The sequence below is a fragment of the Marmota monax genome, unplaced genomic scaffold (genome assembly GCF_021218885.2).
Source record: "Marmota monax isolate L192 unplaced genomic scaffold, Marmota_monax_Labrador192_F-V1.1 WCK01_AAM20220418_F8-fsc00001, whole genome shotgun sequence".
NCBI lineage: Eukaryota > Metazoa > Chordata > Mammalia > Rodentia > Sciuridae > Marmota > Marmota monax.
The window spans coordinates 46,228,098-46,249,090 of record NW_026693777.1 but is presented as its reverse complement, the minus strand read 5'-3'; the positions used below and the strand labels follow the sequence as shown (position 1 = coordinate 46,249,090).

The 20,993-nt window shown below is 35.3% G+C and overlaps 1 protein-coding gene, 1 long non-coding RNA gene and 1 other non-coding gene across 4 annotated transcripts in view; 1 reads left to right on the top strand and 2 right to left on the bottom strand.

Annotated features, from left to right (window-relative positions):
* The window catches only part of Golm2 (golgi membrane protein 2), a 122,605-nt gene that overhangs the window by 67,438 nt on the left and 34,174 nt on the right, over positions 1–20,993 (bottom strand). For both annotated transcript variants that reach the window (XM_046461805.2, XM_046461806.2), the window contains exons 2-4: positions 12,966–13,020; positions 7,469–7,571; positions 5,261–5,351 (exon numbers count right to left, since the gene is read on the bottom strand). In XM_046461805.2, coding sequence (XP_046317761.1) covers positions 5,261–5,351; positions 7,469–7,571; positions 12,966–13,020 — 249 coding nt within the window. The remainder of the gene's footprint in view (positions 1–5,260; positions 5,352–7,468; positions 7,572–12,965; positions 13,021–20,993) is intronic.
* LOC124104716 (uncharacterized) lies at positions 1,612–19,927 on the top strand. The gene is made up of 2 exons (XR_009228392.1): positions 1,612–7,584; positions 19,190–19,927. It is a non-coding gene; the product is annotated as an uncharacterized LOC124104716 (long non-coding RNA).
* On the bottom strand, positions 19,182–19,296 carry LOC124104829 (small nucleolar RNA SNORA38). The gene has a single exon (XR_006855521.1). It is a non-coding gene; the product is annotated as a small nucleolar RNA SNORA38 (small nucleolar RNA).

Below are 20,993 nucleotides of genomic sequence, written 5' to 3'. Positions count from 1 at the left end.
TCAACAAATGGTGCTGGGAAAACTGGAAATCCATATGCAACAAAATGAAGCTGAACCCCTTTCTCTCACCATGCACAAAAGTTAACTCAAAATGGATCAAGGAGCTTGATATCAAATCAGAGACTCTGCGTCTGATAGAAGAAAAAGTTGGCTCCAATCTACATATTGTGGGGTCGGGCTCCAATTCCTTAATAGGACGCCCATAGCCCAAGAGTTAATAACAAGAATAAACAAATGGGACTTACTTAAACTAAAAAGTTTTTTCTCAGCAAGAGAAACAATAAGAGAGGTAAACAGGGAGCCTACACCCTGGGAACAAATTTTTACCCCTCACACTTCAGATAGAGCCCTAATATCCAGAATATACAAAGAACTCAAAAAATTAAACAATAAGATAACAAATAACCCAATCAACAAATGGGCCAAGGACCTGAACAGACACTTCTCAGAGGAGGACATACAATCAATCAACAAGTACGTGAAAAAATGCTCACCATCTCTAGCAGTCAGAGAAATGCAAATCAAAACCACCCTAAGATACCATCTCACTCCAGTAAGATTGGCAGCCATTATGAAGTCAAACAACAATAAGTGCTGGTGAGGATGTGAGGAAAAGGGTACACTTGTACATTGCTGGTGGGACTGCAAATTGGTGTGGCCAATTTGGAAAGCAGTATGGAGATTCCTGGGAAAGCTGGGAATGGAACCACCATTTGACCCAGCTATCACCCTTCTTGGACTATTCTCTGAGGACCTTAAAAGAGCATACTATAGGGATACTGCCACATCAATGATCATAGCAGCACAATTCACAATAGCTAGACTGTGGAACCAACCTAGATGCCCTTCAATAGATGAATGGATAAAAAAAAATGTGGCATTTATACACAATGGAGTATTACGCAGCACTAAAAAATGACAAAATCATGGAATTTGCAGGGAAATGGATGGCATTAGAGCAGATTATGCTAAGTAAAGCTAGCCAATCCTTAAAAAACAAATGCCAAATGTCTTCTTTGATATAAGGAGAGCAACTAAGAACAGAGCAGGGAGGAAGAGCATGAGGAAAAGATTAACATTAAACAGAGACAAGTGGGGGGAGGGAAACGGAGAGAGAAGGGAAATTGTATGGAAATGGAAGGAGACCCTCAATGTTACACAAAATTACATATAAGAGGTTGTGAGGGGAAAGGGGGGGCAAAAAAAAAACAAGGGAGAGAATTGAACAACAGCAGATGAGGTAGAGAGGGAAGATGGGAGGGGAGGGGAGGGGGGATAGTAGGGGATAGGAAAGGTAGCAGAATACAACAGTCACTAATATGGCATTATGTAAAAATGTGAATGTGTAACCGATGTGATTCTGCAATTTGCATTTGGGGTAAAAATGGGAGTTCATAACCCACTTGAATCAAATGTATGAAAGATGATATGTCATGACCTTTGTAATGTTTTGAACAACCAATAAAAAAATTATATATATATATATATATATAAATTATATATATAAATTATATATATAAAAAATTATATATATATATATAAATTATATATATATAAATAAATAAACCATTTTTAGCTTGTGAGAAGTACAAAAACAGGCAGCAAGTTGATTTGGCTTGTGGGTTACACATGGTTTACTAACTCCTTTGCCGGAGTAACTTCCAAGATAAACAAACACTTGGCTAATTAGTTAACAAATAAATAAATAAATCCCTGAATATAATTTATGTTGGTTTCAAATGGTGACCACTGAATTTGTCCCTATGAAAAATAACTCTAATTTCACAGAACCAATCTTTCATGTAGTTGAGGAACAGGGAGTAAAGGATAGGGAGCAGAATCAGGCAGTTGGCCTAGAGGGTAAGGCCTGGTGTGCTACCCCACAAAGAAGTTTCCTAGGGATCTACATTCTTGCCCTGCCTTGTCCTAATTAGGGCAGTATAGGGTCAGGAAGAACTGAAGAGTTAACCATTAATTATTAAAACAGCTTAGTACAAAAAAGCAGAAGGTAAGCAAGGCATGGCAGCATACACCTGTAATCCCAGGTACATGGGAGGTTGACGCAGGAGGATTACAAGTTTGAGGCCAGCCTGGGCAACTTGGAGAGACCTTGTCTTAAAAAAAAAGAAGGGAGATAGACATGGAGCTCAGTGGTAAAGCATTCCTAGGTTCAAGTCCCAGTACCACTCAAACACCAAAAGAAAAAAGAAAAAAACGTAGAAAGAGAAGTATTCTTGTGCAGAAAAAAAAGGAAAAGCACTTATCTGTCTGCCTTGGGAGAAGAGAAGAGAGCAAATCTACCCCATTATTTATATTCTAGTTTTGGAAGGGCACAAATGCATAGCAAACTTCTTTTCCCCTTCCTCAGATGTTCTGCTATGCTCTTCAAACTTCTCAGTCTCAGTACTACCTTCTGGCTGCCCTCAATGCCTCTACTACGGTCACTCACTCAGGTCTGCCTTCCTCTACCAATCCATCCTCATGTCTCTTCAAAGTAGACTGTACATAGGCAGCAGCTATTCCACTTTGTAGATTCAGAAAATGAAAGAGAAATGACACCCCAATAACCTGCTGTAAAACTGTGGAAACACTTAGAACAAAACCCTGTGAGCTGGGTGTGGTGGTACATGCCTATAATCCAGCAGCTGGGGAGACTAAAGTAGGAGGATCACAGGTTTGAGTTCAACCTCGGCAACTTAGTGAGGACATAAAAAACGTAGTGAGACTCCATCTCAAAATAAAACATAAAAAGGGCTAGGAAGTGGCTCAATGGTTAAGTACCCTTGGGTTCAATCTCTGGTAACAACAACAAAAAAAAGAACAAAACCCTGTGTTCTTACCTTATAGAACACAGGTGGACATTACCAAAGAGAAAAACAAATTCTTTCACTATTAAATCTCTCTTCACTTTAAATCACAAGACTTTATAAGAACCAAGCCTAGTCAGGTGAGATTAGAGGTGAGTCATAAAAATTACTCAGGTCCTGATGGCTAGTGATCTTCAGAAAAATTCCCTCTATTTCTAAAAAAAACTTCAGAATATATCAGCTTCAAGTAGATAAATTAATAAAAGAATATGCTATGTTAAAAAATATAAATTAGGGCTGGGGTTGTAGCTCAGTGGTAGAGCACTTGCCTAGCATGTGTGAGGCACTGGGTTCAATTCTCAGTACCACATAAAAATAAATAAATAAAATAAGGGTATTGTGTCCATCTACAACTAAAAATATTTTTGAAAAAGTATAAATCAGGGTTGGGGACATAGTTCAGTGATACACCATGTATTTGGCATGTATAAGGCCCTGTGTTTAGCATGCATAAGGCACCACCAGGAAAAAAAAAAAAAAGTATGAATCAAAATTGGTGCCAGGTGCAGTGGTGCACATCTGTAATCCCAGCAGCTTGGGAGGCTGAGGCTAGAGGATTGCAAGTTTAAAGCCTGCCTCAGCAAAAGCGAGACACACTAAGCAACACAGTGAGACCCTGTCTCTAAAGAAAAATACAAAATAGGGCTAGGGATGTGGCTCAATGGTCCAGTGCCCTGAATTCAATCCCTGGTACCAGCCCCCTGCCCAAAAAATTGGTTATAGTGACTGGTATTTCTTTCTTTTCTTTTAAATGTTTTATTTCTGTGTTTTAAGAAACAGTATGAGACTAGCAAAGATTGAAAAAAATAAAAAGTTTCTAATTTTTTTTTCTTCAAATGGAAGGAAGTAATTGACAACTTTCAGTAAAATGGTATCTATCTTAAATCTCAGAAATATATTAACAATAAAAATTATCATCATCATCATCATCTTTTTCTTTTTCTTTTTTGAAGACTAGATCTTCCTATATTGCCCAGGCTGATTTTGAACTCCTGGGCTCAAGTGATCCTTCTACCTCAGTCTCTTAAGTAGCTGGGGACTATAGAGATGCATTACTGCAGCAGGAAAAAAATTATTTTTAAAAGTTAGATACAACTTTGAAAAGATAAATAAGATTGAGAAATCCTTAGCCAAAAGAAAGAATGAAAAGACAGAAATCAACAAGATTAGAGATGAAACAGGAGATATTACCACAGAGCCTTTTAAAATCCAGAGCATTTTCAGAACTTATTTTGAAAATTTATATTCCAGTATAAGTATGGGTGGTGGGACTGCAGACTAGTACAACCACTCTGGAAAAAAATATGGACATTCCCCAAATAACTAGGGATGGAACCACCACATGACCCAGCCATCTTACTTCTTGGTATTTTCCTAAAAAAATCTAAAATCACCCTACAGTGACATAGCCATCTCAATGTTTACTGCAGTACAACTCAAATAATTAAGTTATGGAATCAAACCAGATGCCTGTCAATAGATGAATGGATTAAGAAATTGTGATACACACACACACATACACACACATACACACAATGGGAATTCTACTCAGTCATAAAAAAGAATGCAATTATGGCATTTGCCTATAAATGGATGGAAATAAAGAATATCATGTTAAGTGAAAGAAGCCAAATTCAGAAACTCAAAAGTTGAATGTTTTCTCTCATATGTGGAAGTTGAAGAAACTGGGAGGAAAGGATAGGATAACATGAAGAACCAATCAAATACAAATTAATAGATGAGAGAAAGGAAGTCTAGTAGAGTAGAAGAAGGAGAATGAGAGTGGGGAAGGAAGACTGGAGGGAAAAAAGAGGGATTGTGAACTATAATCAATTTCAATGCATGTGTGTTTGTCAGGATGAACTGACCTACGATGTATAACTATAAAGCTCTAATTTTTAAAAAAGTTAGATAATAAAACTGATTTTAAGCTAAAATATGGTAAGACTTAAGAGTGTACTGAGGCTGAAGTGCAGTGATAAAGCCCTTGCCTAGTATGCTGGGTTCTACCCCAACACTGCAAATATAAACAAAGATGATATTTTTTGTAAATGTCTAACTTAGCAGTAAAGCCACTACAAACCATTTTTTTAAAATTAGGCAGGCTAGGGCTGGGAATGTGGCTCAAGCGGTAGCGCGCTCGCCTGGCATGCGTGGGGAGCTGGGTTCAATCCTTAGCACCACATACAAATAAAATAAAGATGTTGTGTCCACCGAAAACTAAAAAATAAATATAAAAAAAATAAAAATAAAAATTAGGCAGGCTAGAATAAAATTAGGCAGGCTAGAATACTTCAAAATACAATGTTTTATGACAAAAGTAGAATTTTAATTCCCAAATTACATGATTTATAACAAAAACATTTTGATTTAAATATATTTTTTAAATTTACCTTTTGTTCCTGCAAAAACTGGTCTGCTAACTTTTTAATATTTTCTTCATGCTGTGCTCTTAATTCTTTGATCTGCTGTCCACACTGAAAACTAAATTACAAAGGCATTCTTTTAGATTATATAATGTTGGGTTGAATTCTCAAAATTGTCTAGAAGTTGACACACACATTTAGAAAGACAAAACATTCAGTAAGCAGAAGAGTGAATATATAATAACAAAAAAAAACAGACAAATAACTTACAGTCAGAATTTTTAAAATATTTGAACCATTAATAGGAAATATGAAATACCAATGAAGTTAACTGAAAAAATAAATTGAAAAGATGAAAACTCCCAGGGGCTTGGGAGGCTGAGGCCCTAAGCAACTCAGTGAGACCCTGTCTCTAAATAAAATATAAAAAATGTGGCTCAGTGGTTAAGTGCCCCTGGTTTCAATCCCCAGTACCAAAAAAGGGGAAAGAAAGAAAAAAAAAGGAAAGAAAACAAACTTGACTGCATCATTTTATATATTGCATTTATAAAGAAACAATTGTCAAAGTTAATTTCAATCACAGAAGAGAAAAATACTATAGAAAACTGTGAAACCAGTTTATAATAATAGGATGAGAAAGACTAGAATTATTAGAGTGGATAAAGAATGGCAACTATTGTTTTGTCCAATAGTATCTTAAACACAACACTAAAATTTTAAACCAGAGAATAAGGGGAATGGAAGAAACCAATAAAAAAGATAAGAGTGTATCATCAAGAAAAAGTGAAAGAAAGCAAAACAGTTGAAGGTGGTAACTTTCTGTGGGACTAAGAGTCAAAGAATACAAATACATCATTCATGCAAAAATATATAGTTCATAAGTACACAGAAAAATATTAACTTTCATAATTATAAAATGCAAATTAAACTTTCTATATGAATATATGGTAGTACCTTATTTTCCTATATTAGAGTAAATATCAGTATTACAAATTAGAAAAATCTTTTTTTTTTTTTTCAGTACCAGGGATAGAATCCAGGGGTGTTTCACCTCTGAGTTAGTCTCAGCCCTTTTTGTGTATTTGAGACAGGGTCTAAGTTGCCCAGCCATGTTTTGAACATGCAATCCTCCTGCTTCAGCCTCCTGAGTTGCCTGAATTTCAGAAGTGTGCCACGTGCCTGGCTAGATAATCACTTTAGAAAGCAATCTCTCATCAATGCTGTTAGAGCAACAAAATTGGTAAAATATTCTTTCCCAAGAATTCTACATTTGAGAAGACACACTAGTAAAATAAGGGGGGGAAACCTTTTTTGCATAAAAATTTTTAAAGCTGTGATAATCTTAATATTGAAAAAAGGGGAAATTTCTACAGTGATCCAAAAACTGGGAAAAATTAAACAAGTTTTGTTACACTAATATGCTGAATAATATATTACCCCTCAATATGTTAAGTCTTTTTTTCTTTTTTTGAGACAGGTTCTCACTATGTTGCCTAGGTGGGCCTCAGCCTCCTGAGTAGCTGGGATTATAGGCACATACTATGATTCCTAACTAATAGGTTAAATCTTAAATCCTATAACTACACAGAAAAGTACTAAATACTATTAGGTTAAAATATATATATGTAAGTGCAGATGCATACTGATAACCTATAGCAGTAAGAAATTAGAAATGGATAAGCTTTTAAAATATGGCGAGTCTTTCTAATTTTTGCTGTATAAATCTAAAATAATAACTTTTATCAAAAATATCATAAAAGTTTTTAATGAATGTTTGCTAGAAAAGTCCCTAAGAGGTTCCCCATCCTCATCACAAAATGTAGAAGTGTAAGCAAGGGGATTGAAGTGCAGAGCAGGAGAAGCAGCCAGCACTCTTAGTCTCTTAGCTATTCTTGGGCCATCTCCCAAAGATAGCTTCATCTTTAAGATGTCCCTTAAAAAGAATCACAAAATTTTCATTCAGTCTTAGCTATATCCAATTTGATAAAACTCAGAGATTTAAGGTTTTATGTCTCACAATGAACACTACAACATAGACAAATTCAACATGTCCTATAAGAAATATTTTCATGTTTAGCATATCAAAATAAAAGCCATCAAAAGACAAAGTGAAACAAACTTAAAAGAACTAAGAATATAAAAAAAGAAAAATAATCCAGAAAAGAAGAAATTAATTAAGTCCAAACTTAAACAATATTTCAGTTTCATAAATATCTGTTGCACGTATCATCTTACCTTTCATACTCTAACCTCTTCACAAGGTAAGTATTATTCTTCCTATAGTCCTGAAGCTGGTCTTCTTGTCGAAGAAATTCCTGTCGAAGTTCAGCAAGTTGTTCTATCCACACAAGGTAAGAAACAAAGGAACTAAGTTTACTGACTAAGAAACTATGGAATGTTTTAAAATTACATACATTTCTCAGTTTCTTTATTCATATTCTCAGGAAATTAAATCATAGCACAATTTAATTATCTTTCATAACATACTCATGGTAAGTAAGATTTATTTTTAAAATAATATAGCTTCTGGCTGGGGTTGTTGGTCAGCGGTAGAGCGCTCACCTAGCACGTGCAAGGCGCTGGGTTCAATCCTCGGCACTACATAAAAGTAAATAAATAAAAACAAAGGTGTACAAGTAAAAGAAATAAATATTTTTAAAAAATAATATAGCTTCAACTCCTTTCACATCAACCTGAAATATTTGTAAAATTATATACCTTTGAATATTATATAGACAAATACTATGCTATGTCAACAGTACCAAAAATACTACCTCTTTCTCTAAACCTATCTGCTTTAAAAGAAGTAGAAAAAGAAATCATGGATATGACCACCATGGATACAGAATTCAAGGCTTCTTTTTAATTTTAAATCCCATCTGTCTACCAATTTAGATGGCAATCACTTTAAATCTCATTTCTAATTCTACTACTCCACTTACTCAAAATTCCATTTTTAAACTCATAATTTCTGATCTAGGGCTTAATGTTTTTTATGTTATTGTTTGTTTTGGTTTGGTTTTAGTACTGGGGATTGAGCCCAAGGTACTTTACTACTAAGCCACATCCCCAGTCCTTTTTTTTTTCTTCTTTTGAGACAGGATCTTTCTAGGTTGCTGAGGCTGGCCTGGAACTTGCAATCCTCCTGCCTTAGCCACCCAACTTGCTAGGATTATAGGCATGTACCACCATGTCATCAGGACATTCTTAGTTATAATGAGTAATATGAAATTCCAAGCTGGATAGCAAATTAAAGCCTGAGCCAGATAATCTTTTGTAAACATTTAATTCATAATCACTGGCTACCCATTTTCTAGATTTCTTTCCTTTATTACGTGAGTTCACAAAGAAAAAAAATCAGGCAAAGAAGAGTAAATGTTGATTTCTTGGAGAGATGATTAAAAAATTACTTAACAACCTTAGCAATTAAGCAATATCAGTAATAAAAAAGTCCTAATTTTTATAAGTGGGATAAAGATCTGTACTGTATAAAAAGCAGCTATTAATGCACCAATACTATGAACCATATAACATCTGTTTTTCATGGAAGGCTTATAAAATTATTCTTATTACTCTAAAGACTCTCTAAAAACACTCAAGTTGTGTGTGGAGGTGCATGCACATGTGCATGCGTGCACACATACACACACTCAGACTGTACAAACACCTTCCCCCACCCAGAACTGGAGACTGAAGCCAGGGCCTCACACATGCTTACTGCATCCCCAGCCCTTTTAAAATTTTTAAGACAGGGTCTCACCAAATTGCCCAGGCTGGCCTCAAACTTGCATCCTCTGCATGTATATGTGTATTTTTTTAAAAAGCAGATGTAGGAGTTGGGGGTAGCTAGATTAGTGGCAGAGCAAGTTACTTAGCATTTGCAAGGTCTTAGTTTCAATCCTCAGCACCAAAAACAAACAAACAAAAAACTCAGATGTAAACATATAAATGCATCCATGTTAAAAAAAAAAGAATAAAACTACATCAAAGTGATCAGTGATTATGTCTGGTGGCATTATAACTGTAGCAATAAACATGAATAAATTTTTTTTAAGTTACATGAACATTTGTTGATATATATACAAATTATATGAAAAATTAGTGACTTGTAGCTCATTGGTATAGAACTTGTCTAGAGTTCTGGTTCAACGTCAAACACAACAAAAGAAAAGAATATATATTTGTATAAAATGTTTATAGTTAATAGTCTTTACATATTTAGGCCTTGTTTTAAATTTCTACTTCATTCTGTTCTCCAATATGTAAACATGGTTGATCTATTCTGACCTCAGACAAGTGTGATTAATCAGTATCCAGGTAACCATAAATAATATATTCAGTTTGTTATCCGATCCCTATTCCCATCTCCTAAGATTTAGCAGGCTGGAAGTAGAAGAAACCCTGCCTGGCCCCAGCTATGAATATTGATTCTAGAGAGACAATGAGATTCCTGCAAGAAGCAGTATCAAAAAGCCTTGAAACTAACCAGTTCATTAAACCTGTGCTCAGGCTAGATAGGTTCTATAATTGAAGGTTACTTCAATTTAAAAAAAGAAGAAAAAAATCAGTAACTATGAAGAGTAAACTAAAATTGGTGATTGTTAGTGTAAACACTTTTCAGGAAAAAGGGAACAGAAAGATTACAGAACTTTCTCCTTATTTAGGCTTCCTTTTCCTAGTCTGTAAAATACCTGAAGTAGCTTCAGAATGAACCCAAGTCTTAGTATCATTTCAAGGGGTAGAATGGCTGCTGACTCCCCATAAAACCATTGAAATTCCTCATCAGGAAACAAAACTTTCATTTACAATTGAAGAGAAAAAGCTTAAAATACAATTAACAAAGAAAAATCAAAACAGTATGAATGAGTTTTAGGCCATGTAAAACATCAGATTATTTCCTGTTTGGATAAGGAAAAGGATTATAAAGCAGGAATTTAAGGCTGGGGATGTGGCTCAGTAGTAGAGTGTTTATCTAGCATGTACTTGGCTCTGGGTTCAATCCTTAGCACCACAAACAAAAGCAGAGAGTCAATTGGTGCTTTAAGTAAGTCAAAACAAAGACTTGAAACAGAAAAAATAAATAGACCATAAAGTAAAAACAAAACTTTTCTTTATCATAATTTAACTTCCAACTAACTGGCATATGTTTTCTTTATATAACCTGGCATAAGATGTATCTATTGTGGCTGCTCTTGGTCAAGATTCTCTGGGAAGATTGAATATAAGTAAGTCCCCAGCTGATAGTGCAGGGCCTTCTATCTCTGAATGTAATATCAGAGTATGTTATAGAAAAGCATGGCTATACTCCCTTAATTTAACTTCTAAAAATGAGGGGTAGGTATGAAAGATGTTATTTAGGACTAGCTTCCCCCACCCACCCCCATGATGCTGGGAATTGAACCCAGGACAACTTGCATGCTAGACAAATATTCTACCACTGAGCTATATTCCCAGCCCTCTTAAGACTGGGAATTTTTAAAGCAAAAATATATTTACTTCTAGAAAATTTTGACTTCAAATTTTCTTTCCATAATTGGCCCAAAAAGAAGGTGAAACACTCAAAATAAATAAATGCATACTAATTCATGTAAACTAGTTTATGTATTATTTCAGGAATTTAAAAAACAATTCTTATTAATTTCATTTCCAAGAAATATTTATCACCATAGTTTTTTTAAGGGTCTCAGTATCTATTAATTTCAGTATACTGAGTATTAATTTTAAAAAATTCAAATCTGGATTTGGTAATTAACTTGTCAAGAAGTTTATTTCATTAGAAACCATTCAAGTTGTAAAAGATGAAATTCAATCTTAAAAATCAGCTCATGTCTATAATCCAGCAACTAGAGGCTGAGGAGGAGGATTATAAATCTGAGGCCAGCCTGGCAACTTAGTGAGATCCTGTCTCAAAATACAAAATAAAGAGCCAGGGATGTAGCTCAATGGTAGAGTGCCCTGGAACCACAATCCCCAGAACCATGAAATAAATAAGTTAAATTAAAAAGATAAATTTATGTTTTATAAAGGACTGAGAATGTAGTTCAGTGGAAAAGTGTTTGCCTAGCATGTTCAAGGCCCTGGGTTCAATCTCCATTGCTAAAAAAAAAAAAAAAAAAAAAATAGTCTAAGCTTCAGTGAGTGCACTAAAAATCAAAAGTCATACAGGTATAGCTTCAAATCAGTCTTTTTCTCTGCTCAAGAGTACCACACAAAATTTCAAAATATTTTAAGATCTACCTCAACACACTCAGTTCCATAAAGATTTTTACTCAGTATATAGGTTGTCATTTTCCTTAACATACATTAACAGAAGCCACAGGACTTCTTACTCAACTGACTTATTACTATTTAATAAGAAATATAATGTTTTTATACTGGGGATTGAACCCAGGGGCGCTTAATCACTGAGCCACATCCCCTGCCCCTATTTTTTAAATATTTTATTTACAGACAAGGTCTCACTGAGTTACTTAAGGCCTCCCTAAGTTGCTGAAGCTGTCTTTGAACTCACGATCTTCCTGTCTCAGCCTCCAGAGCTGCTGGGATTAAATGCATATGCCTGGCGCAAGAAACCCAAAAAATATATTTTGATGACTAGTGGACTCATTTGTAAAAACTGCAAACTGCAAGCAGCACGACAGTGACACATCTTCTGTCATACTAATGTACTCTGTGAGTCAAAAAGAGTAGAAGAAAGACACTGAATGCAACAAAAACAAATGCAACAAATAAGAAGCATTTCTGATACAAAGATAAAGTTGTTCTAAATCATAGATACCAAAAAATGAACAATTTTTATTTTAGGGTTGCAAAACACAAATAACACTTTCAAATAGTTTTGCTAGATGAGGAGAAAATCTTTACTACATTACAAAGAAAGCTTAGGTTGGCTTCTTTAAGGATGATAAAAATAGATCATCTAATTCTATATAAAAGAGGCTCAAAATGATAAAAGAATAAAAGGATATTTACAAAATTAGAAAGCATGTACTATCCCCAAAGATACACTTTGAATCAATGTGTATAAGGTTTTAAAATACACAGATCTATAAACAAAAAGGTTGAATTGGTCCTCAGACCCCAAACTCCAAAAGGCTGGCAGATGATATGAAGCAACAGAAGCAAAGTGTAGTGCTTCTTCACCTTACGTATTTTTCCCATAAAAACACTTCCTATTACTTCCTATTACTTCATGAAAGAGAAATAAGTCACTTCCTATTACTTCATGAAAGAGAAAAGGTGTATATGTGGATACTACTAAAATTAGTATTTTTATTTATTATATATTTAGCTATCATTCAGGTTTCTTTCTGGTTCCAGAGAATCCAAAGCACTAAGCTTGGAGGGCCTGTCCAAAGCATCCCTGAATCTGAATATGTTATTTTAGCACATTAGACCCAACACAGAGAAAACACTCATCTTTTCTACAGAAATTCGATGGCTTCTAAATCTACTACAGTTCAATTTTCTTTCAGGATTCTTTGAATAACATTTTATTGCATGAACTCTGTCTACATACAAGATTAAGACACAGAGCTCAAATTTTAACTTATATTTACAACTTAAAAAACAACATTAAATAATTTTTTATTATATCTTAGGATAAAGGGATAAATGTTTTGTCATCAGAGGAGCTTTGTTCAGAAAATTCTCTCATTTACCTAACTAGTATTTCTTAATTCTTGAATAGACTTTTAATAATCTCTATCTTTAATATAATGAAGTTTCTTACCCTTTAAATGATGTATGTCTGCCATCTGATATGATATGTTGTTCTGTAGTTTAACCTGAAAAAAATTAAGTTTTCATTTTACTAAAGAATACAGTTTTCCTCATATGTATCTCTTTTTGCTCATGATATTCATTTTGTGCTTGATCATAAATGCAAACAAAAACTGATTATTTATACCCTATCTCTTTTCAAAAAGAAATGATATAAATTCTAATTTTATAATGCTTCTTTTAAATTTGCATGAAAATATTCACTTTACTTGATATACAGTGTAACAACTTTCAAAAGTTTGAAAGTATACCAGGCACGATGACTCATGAGTATTATCCCAGCAATTTGGGAGACTGAAGCAGGAGGATAGCAACTTTGAGGCCAGCCTCAGCAACTTAGAAAGGCCCTAAGCAACTTAGAGAGACAAAACCAAAAAAGACTGGGGAAGTGGCTAAGTAGTAAAGCATCCCCTTTAGAACCAGGTGAAATCTATTCTTCAATCAAAAAGCTAGTGACTTTCAAATTCAAAATGAAAGTTTATCCATAAACAAGTAGCAGAGAAAGCCGAACTGTTTTGAAGCAAGAGTCAGAGTCTAGGAGTCCCATTCCACTCTAGATTTCTAAGGGGTTTGAAGAATGAAGTTTAAAATGTTGATATGCAGTCATATAATGAATGAAGTCCTAGTACATGATAAAACATTTGAAAACATTATATATGCTGTGTGGAAGAGATCAGTCACAATGGACAAATACTGTCTGATTCCATCTATGTGAATTATAAAGAACAGACAAATCCACAAAGACAGAAAGTAAGATTAATGGTTGCTAAGGCCTGGGGGTAGGAAGGAATGAGGAATTTTTATTTTCCATGCTAAGGATCAAACCCAGGGCCTTATGCATGGTGAGGACACATTCTACCACTGAGCTATGTCCCCTACCTTGAGGAGTAACTTCTTAATGGGCATGGGATTTGTTTTCTGGGGATGAAAATGTTCTGAAATTAGATAGTAGTGATAATTATACAACATTATGAATATACTAAAACCCACTGAATTATATTTTAAAAAAGTAAATTTTATGGTGCATGAGTTGTATCTCAATTTTTTTAACATGAAAGAAAATGTTGCTGCATGCACTAGGGGGTACCATAAGGAAACAAGATAAAACAATTAAAAAACTCTATGTACTGAAGGAAGGAGCTCACTGCTTTGGAGAGGGAGTTAGGTAACTGGACAATTACAATATAGCAAAATAAATTATATCATTGGGTTCTATAGACATGATAGGAGAACTTAGTTGGGAAAGCACTTTAAAACGACCCTTGGGGGAAAAGAGGAAACATCCTAGAGATGATGACCATGGCTGAAATGACTCCTGCAGAAAGAACAGTGTTTAGCCCAATGGAAGGCAGAAGAAGTAAGGAGGAAAGATATTCGAAGCATGTCAAAACTTGAAGTGAAAAACACTGAATATTCTAGGAATTGCAAACAGTTCCAAGAAGATGGAACAGAAAATTTAGGGAAATATGGTAAGACATACAGAAAGATAAACAAGGTCTATATTATAAAGGATCTGACAAACAATGTAGGTACATCCCATAGAATAACATGGTCAACTCTTTAAGTACTTTTAAATAAGGAAATGAAATGCAGTCTGAAGAGAAAACCAGAGGAAGCAAGATTAGAGGGAGAAAGATGAAAACAGAGACTATGGTCACAATAGAGTAAGAGAATATGTTGGTTAAGCCAATGGTGTGCAAACTATGGTCTGTGAATCCTTTTTTTTTTTAAATATTTATTTATTTATTTATTTTAGTTCTCGGCAGACACAACATCTTTGTATGTGGTGCTGAGGATCGAACCCGGGCCGCACGCATGCCAGGCGAGCGTGCTACCGCTTGAGCCACATCCCTAGCCCTGTGAATCCTTTTTGTAAGGATAACAAACTAAAGATGGTTGTTACAGTTTTTATTATTGTTTTGTTTTTTATTTATTTTTGCATTACTAAAGATTGATCCTAGGGTGCTTTACAGCCGAGCTACATTCCCAGTCCTTTTTAGATTTTGGGTACAGGGGATTAAACTCAGGGACACTCGACCACTGAGCCACATCCCTAGCCCTATTTTGCATTTGATTTAGAGACAGAGTCTTACTGAGTAGTTTAGCACCTCACTTTTGCTTAGGCTGGCTTTTAAACTCACTTTAAACCTCAGCCTCCCGAGACACTGGGATTATAGGTATGTGCCACCATGCCTGGCCCTTTTTAGTTTTTAAACAGGGTCTTGCTAAATTGTTTAGGCTGGCTTAAAACTTGAGATCCTCGTGCCACAGCCTCTTGAGCAGCTGGGATTACAGGCAGGTGTCACCATACCTGGTTTAGTTCATTGTTTTTTTTTTTTTAATTTTTAGTTATTTATTTAAATTAGGTATATATGACAGCAGAATGCATTTTGATTCATTGTACACAACTGCAGCACAACTTTACATTTCTATGGCTGTACACAATGTGGCATCACACCATACGTGCAGTCATACATGTACCTAGGGTAATGATGTCCATCTCATTCCACCATCTTTCCTGCCCCCGTATATCCTCCCTCCCCTCCCTTCTCTTTGCCCAAAGTTCCTCCATTTTTCCCATGCCTCCCCCATCCCCATTATGGATCAGCATCTACTTATCAAGAGAGAACATTCGGCCTTTGGTTTTTTGGGATTGACTTACTTTGCTTAGCATGATCTTCTCCAACTCCATCCATTTACCTACAAATGTCATAATTTTATTTTCTTTTAATGCTGAGTAATATTCCATTATGTTTATGTACCACAGCTTCTTTATCCATTCATGTATTGAAGGGCATCTAGGTTGGTTCCACAGTTTAGCTATTATGAATTGAGCTGCATTACTACAGTATGGGGATTTTTAAGTCCTTTGAGTATAGACTGAGGAGTGGGATAGCTGGGTCAAATGGTGGTACCATCCCAAGTTTTCTGAGGAATCTCCATACTGCTTTCCAGATTGGTTGCACCAATTTGCAATCCCACCAGCAATGTATGAGTATGCCTCTTCCCCCATATCCTCACCAACATTTATTTATTATGTTTTTTTGTTTGTTTGTTGTATTTTTGGCAGTGGGTACTGGGGATTGAATTCAGGGGCACTCAACCACTGAGCCACATCTCCATCCCTATTGTATTTATTGAGAGACAAGTTCTCACTGAGTTGCTAAATGCCTCGCCAATGCTGAGGATTGAACCCAGGGCCTTGTGCATGCAAGGCGAGTACTCTACCAACTGAGCTATGTCCCCGTGGTCTATATTCTTGATAACTGCCATTCTGACTAGCATGAGGTGAAATCTTGGAGTAGTTTTGATTTGCATTTATCTAATTACTCTAAATACTGAACATTTTTTCATACATTTGTTGATTGAATATATATCTTCTGTAAAGTATATGCTCAGCTCCTTAGCCCATTTATTGATTGGGTTGGTTTTTTGTTAAGTTTTTTGAGTTCTTTATATATCCTGAAAATTAGTGCTCTATCTGACATGTGTGTGGCAAAAATTTGCTCCCAAAATATAGGTTCCCTGTTTACATCATTGTTTCTTTTGCTGAGAAGCTTTTTAGTTTGAGTCCATTCCATTTATAAATTCTTGATTTTTATTTCTTGCACTTGAGTTTTCTTAAGGAAGTTGAGGCCAAATCTGATATGATGAAAACTTGGGACTACTTTTTCCTCTATTAGGCGCAGGGTCACTGGACTAATTCCTAGGTCCTTGATCCACTTTTGAGTTGACTTTGTGCATGGTGAGACATAGGGGTTTATTTTCATTTTGCTGCATATGGATTTTTAGTTCTCCTAGCACCATTTGTTGAAGAGATTATCTTTTCTCCAATGTATGTTTTTGGCCCTTTGTATATTTGGACATAAATGTATTTATGTGGGTTTGTCTCTGCGTCTTCTATTCTATATCATTGGTCTACATGTCTATTTTGGTGCCAATACCATACCATTTTTGTTACTATAGCTTTATAGTATAGTTTAAGGTCTGGTATTGTGATGCCTCCTGCTTCACTCTTCTTGCTAAGGATTGCTTTTCTGGGTCTCTTTATTTTTCCAAATGAATTTCATGATTGCTTTTTCTATTTCTATAAGGAATGATGTTGGGATTTTAATTGGAATTGCACTGAATCTGTTTAGCACTTTGGGTAGTATGGCCATTTTGACAATATTAATTTTGCCTATCCAAGAGCATAGGAGATCTTGCCATCTTCTAAGGTCTTCTTCAATTTATTTCTTGAGTATTGTGTAGTTTTCATTGTAGAGGTCTTTCACCCCTTTTGTTAAGTTGATTCCCAAGTTTTGTTTTGTTTTTTGAGGCTATTGTGAATGGGGTAGTTTTCCTAATTTCTCTTTCAGAGGATTCGTCATTGATGTATAGAAATGCATTTGAGGGCTGGGGCTGTAGTCCAGTGGTAGAGTGCTTGCCTCACACATGTGAGGCACTGGGTTCGATCCTTAGCACCACATAAAAATGAATAAATAATATTTTTTTAAAAAAGAAATGCATTTGATTTATGGATATTGATTTTATATCCTGCTACTTTGCTGAATTCATTAATTAATTCTAGAAGTTTTCTGGTGGAGTTTTTTGGATCCTCTAAGTATAGAATCATGTCATCAATAAATAATGGTAGTCTGAGTTCTTCTTTTCCTTTGTCTGTCTAATTGCTCTGGCTAGAGTTTCAAGGACTATGTTGAATAGAAGTGGTGAAGGAGGGCATCCCTGTCTAGTTCCATTTTTTAAAGGGAATGCTTCCAAGTCTTCTGCAGTTAGAATGATGTTGGTCTCAGCTTTAACCTAGATAGCTTTTACAATGTTGAGGTATGTTCCTACTATCCCTAGTTTTTCTAGTGTTTTGAACATGAAAGGGTGCTATATTTTGTCAAATGCTTTCTCTGCATCAATTGTTATAATCATATGGTTCTTATCTTTAAGTTTATTGATGTGATGAATTATATTTATTGATTTCTGTATGTTGAACCATAGTTTATTGGTGTTGTTTTGGAGCTGGGGATGGTAGCCAGGACCTTAAGTGCTCTGCCACTGTGCTATAACCCAGTTGTTAGTTTGTTTCAGATGGGTTTTTGTTTTGTAGTACTGGCAATTACACCCAGGGTCCCTTGCTAGGAAAACGCTCTACCAATGTCCTGTATTGACAGCTCTTTTTATTTTTATTTTTATTAAGTTGCCCAGGATGGCCTCAAACTTGCAGGCCTTAGCCTCCCAAATAGCTGCAATCATTAGCATGTGGCACCAACCACACCTGGCCCAGTTGTTACAGTTTTTAAATGGGGAGAAGGGAAAAAGACTTTGTGATATATATAAATACATGAATTAAATGAAATTCAAATTTCAATGAAGATTTCATGGGAAATCAGTCACAACAATCATTTACATATTGTCTGTGGCTACTTCCCAGACATACTAGCAGGGACAGATTATATGGCCTGCAAAGCCTAAAGTATTTAATATCCGTACTTTTATAGAAGAAGTCTGCCAACCCATGGTCTAAACTAATAAGAACAGAGAGATAAATAAATGAGAAATATTCAAGTGGAAGAATGAATCCTCCTGCTGATTGATTAGATCAGAAAACAAAGAGATTCAACAAAAGAAATGTCGAGGATTATGTTAAGGTTTCTAACCAGGTGTGGTGGCATAGGTCTGAAATCCCAACTACTCAGGAGGCTAACCAAGAAGGATTGCAAGTTAGAGGCCACCCTGGGCAATTTAGGGAAACCATGTCTCAAAATGAAAAATAAAAATTACTGGGGATAGAGCTCAGTATTGGAAAGAAAAAAAAAAACAGAAGGATGTGATGAGTAAGAATAGAATTCTCTGTAAAACAGAAAAAGAGAAAGAGACTTGTGGGTGAAGCGGGGAAATTATTTTTTCAGATCTGGACCGATTGACTTTGAGGCATTTCTGACATACCCAAGAAGAGATCTTCAGTACACAGTTGGGCATATGGGTCTGGAACTTGGGGATGATTGCAGAGAAATGAGCATGTAAAAGGTATTCAAAGCCATTGGAATAAGATCACTAAGAGAAAACTTCACAGGCAGCAGAAAAAACTAACAACAACAACTATTTGATCAATTATTAAGAACTGCTATCTACTAACTCTCAGCCTATGTTTACATTCTTTTTTTTTTTTTTCCCTCTATGTAGAATGATTGATTGGAGTCCTGGAGGAGCAAGCTGGCCCCACACTTCTCCAAATCCACATTTCTTTTCCTACAAAGACTGGGAACCAAAGACACGCCTTTGTAGGAGGGTAAATGTTTACATTCTTTACTGATCTCTTTGTTCTCATGATTCAATTTCCTTTTGTATTTGTTGCCCCTCCAAAGAACATAACCTCCGGGCTGGGGATGTGGCTCAAGAGGTAGTGCGCTCGCCTGGCATGTGTGCGGCCCGGGTTCCATCCTCAGCACCACATACAAACAAAGATGTTGTGTCCGCCGAAAACAAAAATAAATAAATAAATATTTTAAAAAAACAAAACAAAACAAAAAAAAAAAGAACATAACCTCCAAAGAACATAACATGTAGTCTTGTTTCCAAAAAGTGTATATTACTTGTTTTTTAACATATTTTTATGATACTATGTCAGCTTCTCAGTAATCTCTATTTTAAACCTGTTTCTGAAATTGCTAGAGGGATGCTATTCTTGAATGCACCAGATTGGACAAGGGAAGATGGGGGAAGAGAGAGGAGAGAATAGGGATGACATAGAATGAATTGGACATAACTTTCTATGTTGATATGAATACATGACCAGTGTAACTCCACATCATGTGCAACCGCAAAAATGGAACCTTATACTCCATGTATGTATATCAAAATACATTCTACTGTCATGCATAATTAAAAAGAACAAATAAAAAATTATTAAAATAGAAGTCATGAATGGCATCGGCTTCCTTGGACTATCTCCCTTCTGTACTTATATACTTAAATAAAATTTTTAAAAGGAGGATAAGGATAAAGTCAATCTATAGACTACAAAAAAAGTAGAGGATTATATGGGGAATACTGCTTTATTCTTATCATTTCAACTTTCTCTTCCAAATTCTTTATTAAGAATGAAGATGTTGGGCTGGGGCTGTAGCTCAATGGCAGAGCGCTTGCCTAGCATGCGTGTGAGGCACTGGGTTCGATCCTCAGCACCAGATAAAAATAAACAAATAAAATAAAGAAGAATGGAGATGCTGATCTCAATATATTTAAGTTCTCACATTTCTAAAAACTGCCCTGGAACAATGTATTTTGCATGATATTAAAGAGAAAATCACAGCTTGTCTTAATGAAAGCCTTTTCTTAATCTAAGCATAATAAATTTATTTCCCACCACATTCCTTTGCCATATACAGTTATTTTTTTCACTTAGCTTCTTCACATCTCATTTATGGCAAATTGTTCCCTTGACATCTCATCTTCTCTACTTTTCCCATCAATCTTTCCTACAAGATTTTTACAAAAAATCTTATATTCAGTGCTTAATATTAATAGCAGGTACCAGTTCTCAGATTTCTCTCACTTCCTATTAATGCCAGTTTCATTCTGCTTATCAACTCACTTCCAAAGAGATGCTAAGAATGTGCTTAATGATTAATACAGACTCCAGTGGCTGTGGCCATTAAACCCACAAGTTCCTTTCCCTCTTCAGCAATTTTTTTGTTTTGCTCACTTACAGAACCTAGGTGTCTGTTGTTGCATTATTTGCTCATCTTTTTGACACAATATTACAGCCACCTGATGACCCATTTCTTCACCTAAAATCCCCACCCCTCAAATTCTTCTCATGTCAAAACAAGTTAAAAAAATTCCTCAAACATTGAATATTAACTTGAGAAAACTAAATCTGTTTTCACCTACCAAATCCCCTTGCAAAAATCTAAGAAGTGGAAATCCATGACTTATATTTTGGCTTTAAGCTTATGTTTGCTTGAGTCTGGTTATAAAGACTTCT